The 16,405-nt window shown below is 42.2% G+C and overlaps 1 protein-coding gene across 1 annotated transcript; it reads right to left on the minus strand.

The window, feature by feature from the left end:
- Positions 1-15,347: 15,347 nt before the first annotated feature.
- Positions 15,348-16,073, minus strand: LOC102249055 (anaphase-promoting complex subunit 15). Its single transcript, XM_005873631.2, has one exon. It carries the CDS (start codon positions 15,992-15,994, stop codon positions 15,629-15,631), a length of 366 nt encoding a protein of 121 aa, XP_005873693.1. The 5' UTR covers positions 15,995-16,073; the 3' UTR covers positions 15,348-15,628.
- Between the last annotated feature and the right edge of the window lie 332 nt (positions 16,074-16,405).

The raw sequence follows: 16,405 nt of genomic DNA on the forward strand, positions 1-16,405 counted from the left end.
TTGGCTATTAGATTAGTTTAGGTAATTATTACTTATTTTCTTAGATTATGATGATCTTGTGGAAACAAAATATTTTATACTTAGAAAATATTTGCCAATGTATCTCTTCATGATGAACGTAAGTAACTTATTCAAATCATGGAGTGCACACACAGAAAGGTATCAAGAAATATAGTAAAATGTTAACAACTGCAGTCTCTAAATGGTGGGTATATATGGGTTCATCTATATATATAAAAGCCTGAGCGACTGTTCCGACTGAATGGCCAGAATGACTGGAACCACCGGTCGACCAGTTGCTATGACACGCACTGACCACCAGAGTGCAGATGGTCAATGCAGGAGCTGCCCCTAGTGGTCAGTGCACTCCCACAGCCAACCTCCCTCAGTCCCTCCCCCCAGCCAGCCAATCTCCCGTGGTCCCTCCCCCTAGCCGACCAACCTCCCATGGTCCCTCCTGCTGGCCAGCTGCCCCCCCACATTGGCCCTGATTGGGGGGGGCAGACGGCCAACCTCCCATGATACCTCCCCCTGGCCAGCTGGCCAACCTCCCACAATTCCTCACCCCAGCCGGCCGGCCCCCCCAAATCAGCCCCAATCGCCAGCCAGGCCAAGGGACACGCACCCATGCACAGAACTCGTGCACGGGGCCTCTAGTTAAATAATATTTTCAATATATTTATAGATATACAATCTTTTCTGTGTGTTTATATATAATATTATACACATATATATTTGATATATATAATAAAATTTGGGGGGAAATAATTCTTACTTCCATTTTCACATATTATATTTGTTGCCTTGTTAGTAGTTTGTGTGTGTGTATGTATGTGTGTTGTGAGGATATTTCCCTAGAAGTATCCTATATAATAAAACCCTAATATGCAAATTGAACTAACAGCGGAATGACTGGTTGCTATGATGTGCACTGACAACCAGGGGGCAGACGCTCAAAGCGGGAGCTGCCCCCTGGTGGTCAGTGTACTCGCTGCCCAGCCAGAAGCCAGGCTCACAGCTGGTGAGAGCAGTGGCAGTGGTGGGCGCCTCTCCTGCCTCTGCTACAGGCGGGCAGGAAGGAGTGAGGGGTCCCAGACTGTGAGAGGGTGCAGGCCAGGCTGAGGGACCCCCTTCCCCCCCAGTGCATGTAATTTCGTTCACTGAGCCTCTGGTCCTATATAATAAAAGGCTAATATGCAAATTGTCCCCTCAACTGGGAGTTTGACCCAGAGTTTGACCCAGAGTTTGACCAGAGGGCTGGGCCAGCCAACCAACCACCCTCGGCCCTTCCCCTGAGCTGGCCTGGCCCTATCAGCCCAGATCAGGGCAGGCCAGCCAGACCCCACCTGTGCACAGATTCGTGCACTGGGCCTCTAGTTTAATAGAATATGACACATAGCCTTTGTTTACTTATTGTGTTTATTGGGAACTTATTGATGCAGAACTTATTTATACTATTTGGTGTTCCCAGAGATGCACTTCTTTTTGCACGACTGAAAGGTTCAATTAATTCATTCCAGCTGTGTGTGTGTGTGTGTGTGTGTGTGTGTGTGTGTGTGTATTTGAGCACCTATTGGGTGCTAGACACAATGCTTGTCCTCAGGAAATAATGCTAAGCAAATACAAATGTGAACCCAAATGTCATAAATCTTATAGTCTAGTGAAGAAAAGAAACTTTAATCAAATTATTACTTGGATAAACATTAACCAATTAGTAATTATCATAAAAGTAAAGCTCAGGGAACTAGGGAACTAAAACAGAAGAATCTGGTTTCATGGAGGGAACTTGGTACTGAGAGGTGATGGGTGAGCCAGCGTTTAACTAGAGGAAGGAAGTGAAGTGGGGAACAAAGTCTCCAGGCAGAAGGGGGCATGGCTAGTTCCAGGAACAGAAAGGTCAGTGAGCTTGTAACAGAATGAACACAGGCTATTTGATTGAGGGTTAAAGAAAGGCCCAATCACTTAATCTATTAAGCCATGTCAATGAAACTGATCTTTATCCAAAATGTATTGGATAATTTAAGTGTGAAAGTGATATGATCTGATTGGGATTTCAAAAGATCTCTCAGGCTATACAGGGGTGGGCAAAATAGGTTAATAATAATAGTAATAATAATAGAAGAACAAAATAAATAAATAAATAAACAAATAAATAAATAAATAAATAAAACAAGAATAAACTGTTTCGTGTACTCACAACTATAATTCTATTTTTGCCCATTCCTGTATGTGGTAAATGGATTGGGGGTACAAAGAATGGAGGCTGGAAGAGCAATTTGTAGTTAATTGTGAAAATCTGAGGAAGAGACAACAGGGGCCTGACTCATGGTGGTAGCAGTGGAGATGGAGAGAAGCAGATGGATTCAAAAAGACTTAGGAGTTGGCAGGCTCTGTGAACGATCCTATAAGAGTAGAGGATGAAAAGAGGCATCGAGGATTGATCTTGGGATTCTTCTGTAAACTATGGAGCAGAGAGCACTGAAGGAAAAATGCATTCTTTGGTATGATTGCAAGCAGGTTTTAGATACACTGTGTTAAAGGTATCTTCAAGCTACTCATGTCAGCACAAACTTCATTGGCTCATTATCTAATTTAGACCTCCAAAATGTGATAGGAGAACAAAGAAAATTATTTTTATGAAACAAGGTTTTACATTTCCAAATGAGGTTTCTACCTTGAGAAACGATGCATTATGCCAACGCTCATACCATTGTTTAAAAGCATCTGGGGTTTATCCATGAAAATTGCATCTGAGAGGCAGCTTGTAGTTTCTGCACTGTCAGCCCTGGATTCAAAGGGTGCTTTCCAGCTATGCCCCAAGCTCCTGTGTGCATCTCCACAGCAGGGCTCATTTTAGGCACCTCGTCGTCTTTTTACTTTGCCAAGATTCTGAGCTTTTTGAGTTTGAAAATATTTACTAATTAAGTATAGAAAATTTATTTCATTACTTTACCATCACACCATAATTTTATCCAATGTGACCATCAAACTTGCTTTCTAAAATAGTCTCAGAACAACTTGCATCAGTTTCTAAAATTAACCAAATCAACTCACAAGAAACCAACAGAAGAGAGGGGGGAAGGAAGGAAGGAAGGAAGGAAGGAAGGAAGGAAGGAAGGAAGGAAGGAGGAAGGAAGGAAGGAAGGAAGGAAGGAAGGAAAGAAGGACTTCTAAATTACCTTTTAGCTCTAGGATTCTTTATCTATGTCAAACTCTTCTGCTTTTCCTCCCTGAGAGTCCCAGCATACTAAAAATTATTCTTAGTTCATGTACATAGACTCTTATCCTGTTTGGCTGGACAACCTGGGCCCCGACCTCACATTCATTCTCATAATTAAGATAACCACAAGATTGGCCTGGCCCAATCTGCAGTCTCACATTTTCTTCCACGCACCTCCAAACTCGACAATGATCCCACAAACTAAAGGATCACATAGAGCTGGAATTACATACTTCAGGGAGCCCTCTAAGGATGGAAAGTGGCTAGATTGGCTGAGCAGAGAAAGAACTCCAGGCAAGGAGAACAGCATAAGCAAAAGCATGGGGATAGGAATGGGCAAGGAATGCCCCGGGATCACACTACCACAACCAAGAGCAGTGGTTGGATTCAAGAGCAGTATTCTAGAATTCAGATTAAAGTTTAGTTTTGCTTGTATCTTAACATCCAAGCCAGAGATGAAGAGAAGGCTTAATTTTGCAAGCGTAAAAACAGTGCTGCAATCATGCACTAGAAGAGTAAGGTTCTGTCATCAACTATGACAGTGATAGCTAATCTCACACTTCCCACATGCCATTTAAATGCCTCTCATGTATTGGCAAACAAACATCTGCAAATGAACAAAGGTAACTAAATGGGGAAGAGACCCTGTGTGTGTGCTTCCAGAGACCACACTTTCAGAAGTGGGTAGAGAAGTAGATTGTGCAGGCAGGAAACATTTGGTTGGGACAGGGCTTTGCTGCCAGCTCAGCCTCTGCCATGTCATGAGTCACAGAACTGGCAGGCGCTGGGTACACATGCAGTCTTAAGACCCTCTATGCTTGCCAGTTCTACTGAGTATATGGTACCCGACCAATGCCTGCTTCTTTGGGGAGGATTATTTTGAGTGGAATTTTTTTCTTTGGATAGGATGGGGGGGATCGACATACAAAACTTCCTTTATAGTAGGTTGATAAACTGTTTCCAAAATTCAAAAGGGGGAAAGAATCTACTACATCCATGACTTAGATTTTCCTTTATCCGAGATAATTTAGACTGAAGGGAAGTTTGTTGGCTGCCAAGGCTCCCAGGACAGGCTGCTGGCAGCAAATTCTCTGTGAAAAGCAGCAGCTGTCCTCTGGGGAGATGGAAGTCAGCCAAGATTTCCCCAGAGAAACATTGGTTAGGTGTCCTGATTACTTTGGACACACAACTTCCAAGCCCCTGAACAAGTCCAATGTCCACTCGGAGTTTTAAAGCCTGGGGTCTGTGTGAGCTGTGTGCCACGGGAGACAATGGTCCCACCCATACAAGAGAAGCCAGTTTTCCCCAAAGTCAGCCCGGCTCCTGTGTGGCATCACAATGACTCCCTTCTCCCAGACCAAACCTTGAGCCCAGTGCTAATACTGTTCCAGTTGATCTCATGGGTAGTCTTAGGGGGCTCAGGACTTATTCACTTGCCCTAGTCCTATCAAGTTGGCCAACTGGTTCGTGCACAGTGTTTGTTAACCATGAATTTGATAGAAATTGGATAACCTTTTCTGGCAGCAGTTTTATATTTTTGGAGGAAGTACACAAAAAATAGGAAGAGAGTTTTGTTTTTACCCAGATCCTCCTGGACTTAGGCTAAACCCTAATTTAACCTTGAGTCAACTCATGAGCACTCATTGGATACTCATTCCTATAGGGCACCCTCCATTCTAGGATGACAAAAGAAAATGAATACAGACTATCACACACACAAATGAAGCAATGTTAAAGCTCATTGATAAACAAGTATTGAGTATTGATTCGCTCAACACAATACTTCATTCAAGATACTAAGTGAAGGGATGGGTGTGGTCTCTTGGACGCTTTAGTCTAGCACGGAAAATAGGACTCACACATGAAATGCTTACTAGGAAACAGGACAAAGGGTGGTTGGATGGATTGGTTCTAATAGGGCACTATTTTGCAAAGTGCCCATTATGGTGCATGTTTCACTTGGGGATCTGGAAGTTTGGTGCAGTTGGTTACCTTTCCAAAGAAAGCCTTTCACATTCAACCTGCTAAGGAATTTGGAAAGGTGTTGGAGAGGTTAGATGCCACAGAGGAATCCTTTCTCCACCCCTCAAGACAGGGACCGTTAGTGACCTTAGCTAAGCATTTTGGGCTCAGAGTAATACCAAGATGTTCTAATCTGGGCTGCCAGGTCATTCATTTTAGAAAGCTTCGGATGCCCTGCTCTTTGCTTGATAATATGAATATACTTCATTGTTTTGAGTTTTGATTTTCTTTTTTGTTGTTCTACTTTTAAAAACATTTTTATACTGAAGGTAAAAAAACCAATCACATAACAGGAACAGGAAGTGAAAAGCATAGGCCTTGCATGTGCCTGGCTCAATGTCTGGGTCATATTGCTCTCTCTCTCCATTGCACATCTCCTCTCTGAACATCCAAATTCTCTTTATCAGACAAAGCCTCCATCAGATGCCACTTTTAGGAAGCCCTTCCAAATCTCCATGCTCTCTCCCTAGAACATCCACTGATTCTCTCAGAACGTTTAGCACTTTCTTCCATATATAAATATTTACATATAATGACTCCTACAATACATATAATATGATCTTAAACATCTTCATGTCCCCTGCTCCACCCAGTATCTATCACAGTATCTTATAAGCAGTCCACACTTGGTAAACACACTGGAAATATTTACTGTCTGAATAGATAAATTAATTAAACAATGCATGGAAATGCCTGGAGATAAAAAACCATGTGTACAATTGAAGAAGATATGCACCCTAGATGAAAAGTGGTCAGTACTTCAGATCATTGCTCAGTTCATTCAGCACAAAATATCTTTGCCAGGCTGGAGATTTGGCTAAAATCAAACAAAGAATCAGCTTACAAGCAGAGAGACTCTATTTAGACACTCCACCTTAAGACTGCTTCTTTAGTGAGCACATCTTCCTTGCAATTCCCTTGGAATTGGAGAGATAACTGGGAAATGACCTTATTAAAATGTAAACATTTACCAGGAATTAATTATAAGCAAAGCTCTCTTTCTTCTATGACTTGAAACCCAATCGTATCAATAAATCTTAAAATGAAAAAATAGAAATCGTGAACTATCAATAAAACAGTGCTGCCCCACCCAGATATTGAAAATGAATCAAAGCAGATTTTAATAAGATGAAAAAGAAAGACACAAAGATTAATGTGAATATTGGTAAAATGGTATGAGTATGAACTAGAACGAATTTTTCCCTAATGACCAAATTTAGGGTAAATATAACAGCTACCATTTCTTGAATATCTATTATATGCCAGGCAAGTGGAAAGCACTTTTTTATATATTATCTCATTTATTCATCACAACACTTCAAAGTTAATGTTTTGATTTTACAGGGGAGGAGATTAAAGCTCACAGAACTTAAAAAACGTGCTTAGGCTAATGTAACAAGAATGTATCATAGCCATTATAACTCACCACCTTCTGCAGGAAAAACAAATCATAGGATTTCCCATTTCTTCAACACTCACAGGCTTAGACACACACTTATCTCAGCTATGTCTCACCCCCACCCTCTTCTTAATTAGGCCGCACTTCAAAGGACTGACTTGTGGGCCTGTAACTGAGAAGTGGAGAAAGGCCCAAGAGCTGCTGTAAATAATAAATAAAGTGAGTCACCCACATCAAGGTATCCCATTGTTGACTCTAGTGTTTATTAATTCTCCTGGTTCCAATTATCTCTCCTACTACCCAAAGCTGCTCTTTATGCTGTATGAAAAGAATAATGCAATCAAGGCTTAAATTCACCATCTACAGTATATTAAGATCCTCCCGCTACTCAAGAGCGCTTTAGAAAAATACAACCAAGTCTTTCTTCTTTTCCCTCTCCACCTTCGTCTCTGCCCATCCCACAGGAAAGAGCCCACGTCATTTGGCCCTGGGTAACTCTGGGAGGCTTGGTTGGTCTAACAGAAATCCACTGACTGGGTTTGTAGCCTAAAAAAAAGAGATGAACCTGGAAAAGCTTCAGCTAAGCATTCAAAGTTCATACTTTTATTGACCATAACTAAGTTTTGATCTCTCCCTCACTGTTCCAGCTGCCTTGAAAATTGCCTGAAAACACATTCCAAATCTGGTTGTTGGGTGAAATCCCGGATTAAGCACACAAAACGCTGGTAGGAACAGCAGCCCCTCACCAGGCAGGATGCTCAGTGCTACCTGCTGGAGAAAGGGAAGGAGGTATTCATGGGTAGGGCCATCACCTCTGCATCTGCTAGCTTCAGTCTCTACGGAGATGTCTGAAAAGGACACTGGGGCAGGTGCAAGCAGACGTGAGCTTGGTCACCACAATGTTTAAATCCTTGCCTTTTGAACCACACTTCTTTGTAATAACCTGCTTTGCTAAACACCATGTCAAAAGTATGTTTTCTTGCTTTTTTGGTATCTGGTCATAGCAGCTTTTTATGTGATCCAAATAAAGATCTAAATGTAATATTACAACAGCAAAGTCAACAAAGCAAGAGGTGCTACATCTCAGGGTGCTCACATTTGCATCTCTACATAAGAAGTAAGATTTACTAAGACTTTGGTGGCCAAAGATTAATAGAGTGAATCACTTTATTTCCCCCAAAGGTTTAACCCAGTGTGTGATTTGTGCCTGCTAAGCTGATATAACGATGAACAATTCCTTTTATTAATGTAGCTAAAAATGGAACCTGTGGTAAGACCTTACATAATCTGAAATGACACATAGCAATGGAAGGCTACTTCTCCCATGAGCTCTTAGACCTGGAATTAAGTTGGTACCTAATGAAAAATGTGAACTTGGGAGCATTTACCCTTTTATCAGCGTTGTGCTTTATCTAAGATCTTTCCGCTTTCATAACGTAAGCAAAAGACAAGCACATAAGTTGGAGCCAGGCTATATTAGATGAACATTTTTAACGTGGTTCTTTCCAACTTAGTCTTTAGTGCCAAGTGCTATCATTATCATTATTAGAAATAATAGTAGCAATTAACTTATAAGGTGTCTACCATTCTGAAGACCCACATTTTATATGGCAAATATAAAGTTACTTATAGAAACTTTTTAAGCAATGCTATGTTGTGGAATATTATTTCATTTCTCTCAGACCAGAAAGTTACAAAAAGCAAAGTAAGAAAAAAAATTATTTGTGTATCATAAAAAGTCATAGGCTTAATTATAAGTCTGGGGATATATAAGATACATACACGCACAAATCCCATTTCAGTTACACCTTTGCTCATTTAGAAGTTAAGATTGTCTTATATTGAAATCTCTGGATGTGTTATTTCACTTGTCTATAGTTCCATGACATTTTAGAAAAGATATTTTTAAAGCCTACATCTAGTCAGACAGCAGTTTGTTTTGAATTACTTAGGTCTTGGTTATGATGTGGTTTCTTGGTTGAATCTGACTACTGATTTTCAAAATAACCACTTGCTAAATTAAAAATTTTAGTTGTACAGAAAATTGGTATGTCTAGGCCAAAGGTTGTACATCTGGTTCATAGTTATGTTTTGCTTGCTCAGCATAGTAGTTTTAAAAATTCTTTAAGAGTTTATTAGTTGATAACTATTAAAAAATCAAGCCATTTTGTTTTAAAAATTCTAATTTCTTGACTGCTTTGAAAAACTCCTCATCATCTGACAATGCTGGACCTAAAGCAGTTGGCTGTCTGCTTTAAATGGAACCGGATCTTCAATTCATCATAGTCCCTGCTCAGCCTGTTCACTAACATATCCCCTGCCCAGGCCCTGTGGGCAGTTCAGATTGCAGGCTGTGGAGTATGCACAGCCTGACTATCTTCCCAGAGTCAGGGGCCAGGATCAGAGCCTCAAAATAAGACTTGCTTCTGGACAGGGCCAATGTTGGTTTGGAGGAATGTGTCTATAACATGGCCAGACGTGGTACAGAAAGAACAGTGAACAGTGGATAAAGAACAAAAAAGGAAGAGGAGAAGGAGGAAGAGAAGGGCTTGTGTGACTCACACACATAGGCATATCAACAAAATGCTAAATGTCAGAGACTAGCTTAGCATCTAAACCATCCTGAGGATGGGAGTTTCAGATCCAATTGCTATTTCCTGAACAATTACTCTGTGCAAAGCCAGCCGAGAGACGCTGTCACAGGTTGTCTCCTCCAATCCTCACCGCACTCTGACTTAGAAGGAACCCCCGTTTTATAGGTTGAGAGCCAGAGGCTCAGAGAGGTCAAGTGACTTGCTTCAGGTCACACAGATAGTAAGTGGGAAAGTGGGGAATTTTTTAAACCTGGTTTTTATTATGATCATCCTATCTAATAAAAGAGTACTATTCAAATTAACTGTCACTCCACAACAAAGATGGCAGCACCCATAGCGGCCGGGGCAGAGGTTGAGAGCCAGAGGTTCAGAGAGGTCAAGTGACTTGCTTCAGGTCACACAGATAGTAAATGGGAAAGTGGGGAATTTTCTAAATCTGATTTTTATTATGATCATTATAAATGAAATACATGATCATACAATTCACAACATGGGGTAACACAGGGGGGCGTCAATAGAAGGGGTGGTGGGGGATTAGAACTTGATGGGACCAGGAAAGATGAGAACAATTCACATGGGAATGAAATACATGATCATACAATTCACAAAATGGGATAACACAGGGGGCCGTCAATAGAAGGGGTGGTGGGGGATTAGAAATTGATGGGACCAGGAAAGATGAGAACAATTCACATGGGAAGAGAGGAGTGGGTACACGCCAAGTGGGCACGGCATGGCAAGAGGCAAAACAGAGATGGGAGGCCCCAAATGTGGTGAGAGGGCTTAGCATAAGCCCATCGGGCTGCAAAGGGGGGCGTGTGCTCCAATGTGCAGCAGCAAACCAACGATGCCCAGTGCCAAGCAGAAAGCGAGTGCTCACTGTGGAAGGAAGCCTTGCATTTTGTGGCTGCAGCACAATCCCGGGGAAATGAAAGGGAGTTTTCTCCTGCCGTCGTGGGAGTTCTGCTGGATGATTAATTGACAGGCCTCCAGCCAAGCCCCCGTTCCTTCTGGAGGCATGACCCTGGGTTGCACCTGCCACCGCTGACTGGAGAAGAAAATGTATTGTCTTCCTCTTTTTCTTCTGAGCTCTGCAGCTGCTGGGCTGCTCTAAGGAAATCTTTACCTAGCGTGTAAACCTGAACTTGTCTGGTTTGCAGGGTCAAAGCTTCACTTTTTGGCATTTTCAGGGAAGTGATGCTGCAGAGGCTGGTTTTAAAAAGCCCATTACTCAACGTGGCACCAAGGGCTGCTCTTTCTTTCTTGCCTTTTCATTGAGCAGTTCTCTGACCACATTCCTCAATGCCAGCCGGTGCCCTGTGGCAGCTGGAGCAGCCGCCCAGAATCTTGGGGAGGCAGACAGGCCCTCTCACTGTCACAACCAGGAGCTGTTTCCCTGAAGGGAAAGCCCTCCGAGCTGTCGGCGCCTAAATTCATGATTTGCCGCTCCATCCCAAACTGTTCCGGAAAGACAAAGCCAGTAGGGCAACCCTGCCTTGTTCAAAAGATTTTTGTGGCTTTCAAAGCATTAAAGTTTTCTTTTCTAGTCAAAGAAACACTGAATGTTAAGTTCCTCTGGGCTCATTAGCAACATTTGTGGCGGCTTCAAATTGGAGCTGAAGGACTTTCCATGAAGAATTCTAGAAGCCAGAGACTTTGGGAAATAAAAATGAGAGTCATCAGCCCATGAGCACTTACTACGTGGCAGGCAATGTCCTAGGTGTTGCACATAAATCCTCTCAGTTAATTTTATTTAATCCCGACAACTCTTGATTCATTCATCAAGTATTTATTTACTGAGTGCCTGTTATGTCCCAGACACACCGCTCTAGTGGATGGAGACACAAAATAAATATATAGAATAAGTAAATCATACAGTGAAGTTGGAGGTGATAGTGCTATGAAATATGATTGGGAGAAAGGGGTTCCAGAATCCCGAAGTGTGGCAAGACCAGGGTAACAAGACCTCATTGAGGGGCTGGGTACACTTTAACAGACACAAGGAAAGCAAGAGGGGGAGCCATGCCACTCCTTGGGGGGTGGGGGAGAACGATACAAGCAGAGACAACCAACGCTGACTTGGGTTAGTGTAAGCAGGGAACGTAAAAATAATTTATTGGAAGAATATTAGAGAGTTTACGAAATCTAAGAAAAAGTGGAAATTGGGTATCATGTTTGTGGTGGTCCTCAGGTTGTCCATGTCCTAATCCCAGGAGGTTGTGACTGTGAAGTTATACAGCAAGTGGAATTAAAATTGCAGGTGGTGTTGGTTAGAGCATAGTCCCAATACACAAGGTTTCAGGTTTGATCTCTGATCAGGGCACATATAAGAATATAAGAATCAACCAATGAATGCATCAGTAATTGGAATGAACACCAAATCCATATTTCTCTCTCTTCCCCCCCACTCCTTCTCTCCCTCTCTCTCCCTCAAACCAATTTATTTTTTTTAATTGCAGATGGCATTAAGGTTGCTAATTGGCTGACCTTAAAATAAAGAGATTACCTTGGATTATGTAGGTGGGCCCCATGTAATCATCAAGGATCCTTAAAATTGTAAGAGCCTGGCCTGCATGGCTCAGTGGTTGAGCATCAACCTATGAACCAAGTCACCGTTTGATTCCATGTCAGGGCACATGCCTGGATTACAGGCTCAATCCCCAGTATGGGGCATGTAGGAGGCAGCCAATCAATGATTCTCTCTCATCAATCATGTTTCTATTTCTCTCTCCCTCTCCCTTCCTCTGCAAAATCAATAAATATATATTTTTTAAAAATAAAATAAAATCGGAAGAGAGGTGGCACTGTGAGAAGGACTTGTCCCCACATTGCTGGACTTGATGATGTAGGAAGGGGCCATGAGTCAATGAGCAGGGCAGCCTCAGAAACCAAAAAAGGTAAGAAAACAAATTCTCCCCTATCGCCTCCAGAAAGGACCACAGCCCTGCCCACACCTAACTTTTAGCCCAGAGAGAAGGCTAACCTGCTGAGTTGTGAGATGAAAAATGTGAATTGGCTTAAGTCTGTGGCAGTTAGACAGCAGCTATAGGAAACTAACATGAGCATGTCTACAGAAAACTTCCCAAAGATTCATTGTCCTCAGGTTTCAGGGATGACAGGCACCAGGGAGGAGGCTGATGGATCACCCAGAATAAACCAGTTTCGCTCATTGTCCTTACTTGGGTCACTGCTCTCTACATTCAGACTCTGCCTGGTCTGTTTGGAGAACATCCGGGTCAGTGTGGACAGAGCAGAGTGAGAAAGAAGAGAGTGGAAGAAGATGGGGTCAGAGTAGTGATGGGGGCCAAGGGTTGCCGGGTCTCCTTGGCAACTGAGACACATATATACTCTACTGGGGAGATATGGAAATCTCCAATTTGCAGAGGTGGAAACTGAGAGATTAACTTTCCCAGGTTTAAACAAGTGAGATTTGATTCCAGGTCTCCTTGCTTTGAAAGCCCTTTTATCATCCCAGCCAAACTGCACAGAATAATGGAAGAATGAAAACTGGCTCCTAGTGATGCCGTGGCAGCATCCTTGTGTCACCAAATCCCCATGATGGCATATTAAGGTGGCTCCATTTGTTGTTGCCACAGTGTTAGTCAAGAATAAAGTGGGGCCTTGACTTATGAGTGTCCCGACTAACGAGTTTTTTGAGATACCAGCTGTCTCTCAGCCGATTTTTTGCATTGAGTTGATAGAGTAATTTGAGTTAACGAGCTCTTTAATGAGCTCCTTAATGAGCTTGGTCTCAGAACGAATTCAACTCGTAAGTCAAGGCCCCACTGTATCTTCCTTTTAAAAAATAAAAGTCCTGCTCCGTATTTCAGTAGAGCCATGCCATGAAATGCATAGACCTTCCCTCACACTCAATCTCATCCACATTCTTTCTTTTTTCCTCACCTCCTGCCTTTCTTCCATTACTGAGGGACCAAAGGGGCCCTTCTGACTGTCCTGCTGTAGTTTTTAATTAAATAAGGAACTTCTACACAGCTTAGTAGGACTTGCTCATGATCTTACTGCTTTTTAACCCACACTAAAGCCGTCTCTATGCTTTTCCCCATCCTTTGAGATTCAACTTGAGCTACTCTCTGTGCGTATGTAGGTAGCAGGCCATCTGTTATTTCTGCCTGCCAGCATTCCTTCCCTCATCTCTTGCTAAGAGTGTCCTAATTTTTCTGTGGGGGACCACCCCTCCCCAAATCCATCCAATCTTGGTAGCTCTGTCAATCAAGATGTCCCCTCTTCCCCTGGCACTAGACTCAAGCTTAGTCAAACAGACTTCCTGGGATTTGAATCTAGAGACAGTGAACCAAATATGGACAATGGTTGAAGCTGATGCATTCTGGAAGAGCTAAAGAAGCCAACATATTCCACGGTGAATGCCTTTCCCGAGGCCATTAATTATTGGGGAGTTTTCTGAAGATATGATAATCCCCAATTTTCACTTTTTCTTAGATTCAGTAAGCTCTCATTAATCTTCCAATAAATTATTTTTAATTTTACCTGCTTATGTTAACACAATTAGTGTGGGTCACTTGCAATTAAAACAAACAAATAAACTTAACTGATAAAATCTTGCCTCTTGAATAACTAGCTTAATTTACTTAGTCTTTGATATACTGTACTTCAAAGGCTCTTAGTCGGATGTGCAGATCTTGCTACTTCAGCTGGAGTATATTTTTCTCTGCCTGTGTGTTTTTTTCTAATCATAAACTCCAAGGTTGGAATAAAGTAATTCATGTTGTAACTTATCCAATAACTAGCATCTTGCCTTTATTTCACCTTTTTTTAAAAGGAGTAAGTAAATAGATATTTGGTCCAAAATTTCAAGCCAAGATTTCCCTTTCTTATTTGCTTTAAACTTTACAGAAAACTCCCCAAAGATTTGTCTAGCCAAAATAGTTCTTTAGTTCTTTTACCTAATTATATGGTGTCTACATAAAAGTAAAATTCTAAAGTGAAAGTGCTATGTGCCTAGAAGTTCTTTTGAAAATGCAAAACAGTACTTGGAGAGAGAATTTATTATATGCTAATATCCTTTAGTATTTACACTTCCAGTTGAATTACTTTATAAAATAGTAGCATAACATAGTCAAAATTAATGGTATGTAATGATATGGCCAATAGTATGTAAGCAAATGTGCCACATATGATTCCCATTTCTCCTCCTTCCTGCAGAATGGATTGTAGACATGATGGCTGGAGTCCAAGCAGCTCTCTTGTTTCCATATGATGAGGATGATGGAGCAGCAGGAGAGAGGAGCTGGAGTCTGTGATGACTTCATAAAGCTGCTCTGACAGCTCGGGGCTGCCACACTTTTTTAAATATATAAAAGAAAAATAAATTCTTATCTTAGTTAAACCACTGCTACTTGGATTTTCTGTCAGTTGCAGATACTATCTTCCTAAATCCTAATTGATATAGTCAGGTGTATGTCACCCACCCTCTTAAATATGTATGGGATGAATTACATTTAATTATCTAACAACAACAAAAGTATGAAACACATATGTTAAGTGTTAAGCATGCTGATTATATCCAGTCAGTGAATATTCCTAATGGGATAAGACTTGAGACTCACCTCACCACACCCACTGTAGCTACATTCCTTCCCTGACCAACAGGGCAAGATCTCAGGCTTGCCTCCCCAGTCCTTGTGACCTTATGGATTTCCTGGAACTCTGCAAGGCTCTAACTTTGGTCTTGTTCAAGGCCATACAGCTTAACTAATGACCCCACCACTTCTCTGTTCATTGACCTTGGGAAATTTATTGAACCTCTCAGTGTCTCAATTTCCTCAAAATGAAAATAATCTCGTAGAGTTATTGTAAGAATTGAATAAAACACATGGAGTGCTCTTGGTGCCTGATGTATAATACTCCTCAAGCAGTATTAATTAAAATTATGCCTATTATTTCACTCCAAAAGAGAAAATTTGAATGTCATGAAGATCTCGACAAGGGATAACTCTACCACCGGAGGAGACAATGGAGGCCTTGATGGATCACTGTCTTTCAAACCATCACACAAAATTAAGCTCCAGTTTCATGCTACTATATGCAAAGATACATATCATCCTTATTTCTCATTATTTTTTTTGGGGGGGGGGAGGGAGGAATTAGTCCTGTGTCTTTATTAAAGAGAGTTAGAGAGAGACTACACCTCAAAGGGTGAGGTACTGGCCAGAAGAATGGGGTGGACTCAGGTCCTGGGGATTCAAGGGCAGGTTGATGGCCTGGGAGGGGCCAAGGAGACCAGGTTCTGGCAGCAGTTGAGTAGGTGCCTGAGGGTGAACTTTCAGGCACTGGGGTGATCAGCTGGTTCTGCAGGAGTCACAGGGTAGGTTGGGTTGGCCTGGAATCTCCCTGAGGCCACCCTGCCTTGTCTACTTAGATCATCCACTGGTCCTGATCCTGGTTGTTGCCTTCCGTGTCCACCTCATTGACCTCTCCATCATCAGGTGACTCATTGTAGTCATTCATCTCGTCCATGTCCTGCATGTCCTCATCATCCTCTGAGTCCTCTTCACTATCCTCATCATCATCTTCATCCTCCTCTTCCTCATCATCATAGTGCTCTGAGGCCGGCTTGCCAATAGGTACCAGGTTGTTGTCTTTCTCTGCGATGCTCTGGAGCCAGGCTTGATGCTGCTGTTCTTGCTGCTGCAGCTCTGTCTCTTCCACACAAGGCCGATCCAGATTAAACCACAGAGTTTCAGTCACACGGGGGAAGAGGGAGGGAAACAAGGTGGACATGGCTCCGCGCCGGGAGGCGGCAGCCGGCAGTGACCCGGAAGCACTTCCCTCCGCCTCAGCGGAAGAACCCACCGGAACCTGGGACACACCCATTTCTCATTATTTTAACTTAAAATAGATTTTTCCTGTCCAGTGTAGCTCAGTTGATTGTGATCCCATGCACCAAAAGGTCAGTGGTTCCATTCCTGGTCAGGGCAATGCCCAGGTTGTCTCTTTCTCTCTCCTTCTCCCTTCCTCTTTCTCTAAAATCAATAAAATATAATTTAAAGAAACATGTTAAAATAGATTTGTCTCTACTAGGTCCAGTTCTCTCTGTAGAGTCCAGGAGGACAGCAGCAATGACTTCTTTGAAGGAGAACTACTGGCAGTTGGCAATGGCTTATTCATCTCCTTTATCTCCACTCCAATGAG

The sequence above is a fragment of the Myotis brandtii genome, unplaced genomic scaffold (genome assembly GCF_000412655.1).
Source record: "Myotis brandtii unplaced genomic scaffold, ASM41265v1 scaffold416, whole genome shotgun sequence".
Lineage (NCBI taxonomy): Eukaryota > Metazoa > Chordata > Mammalia > Chiroptera > Vespertilionidae > Myotis > Myotis brandtii.

Excerpts from the sequence above, each read along its gene's own strand:
- LOC102249055 (XM_005873631.2), bottom strand. The coding sequence starts at position 15,994 with ATGTCCACCTTGTTTCCCTCCCTCTTCCCCCGTGTGACTGAAACTCTG.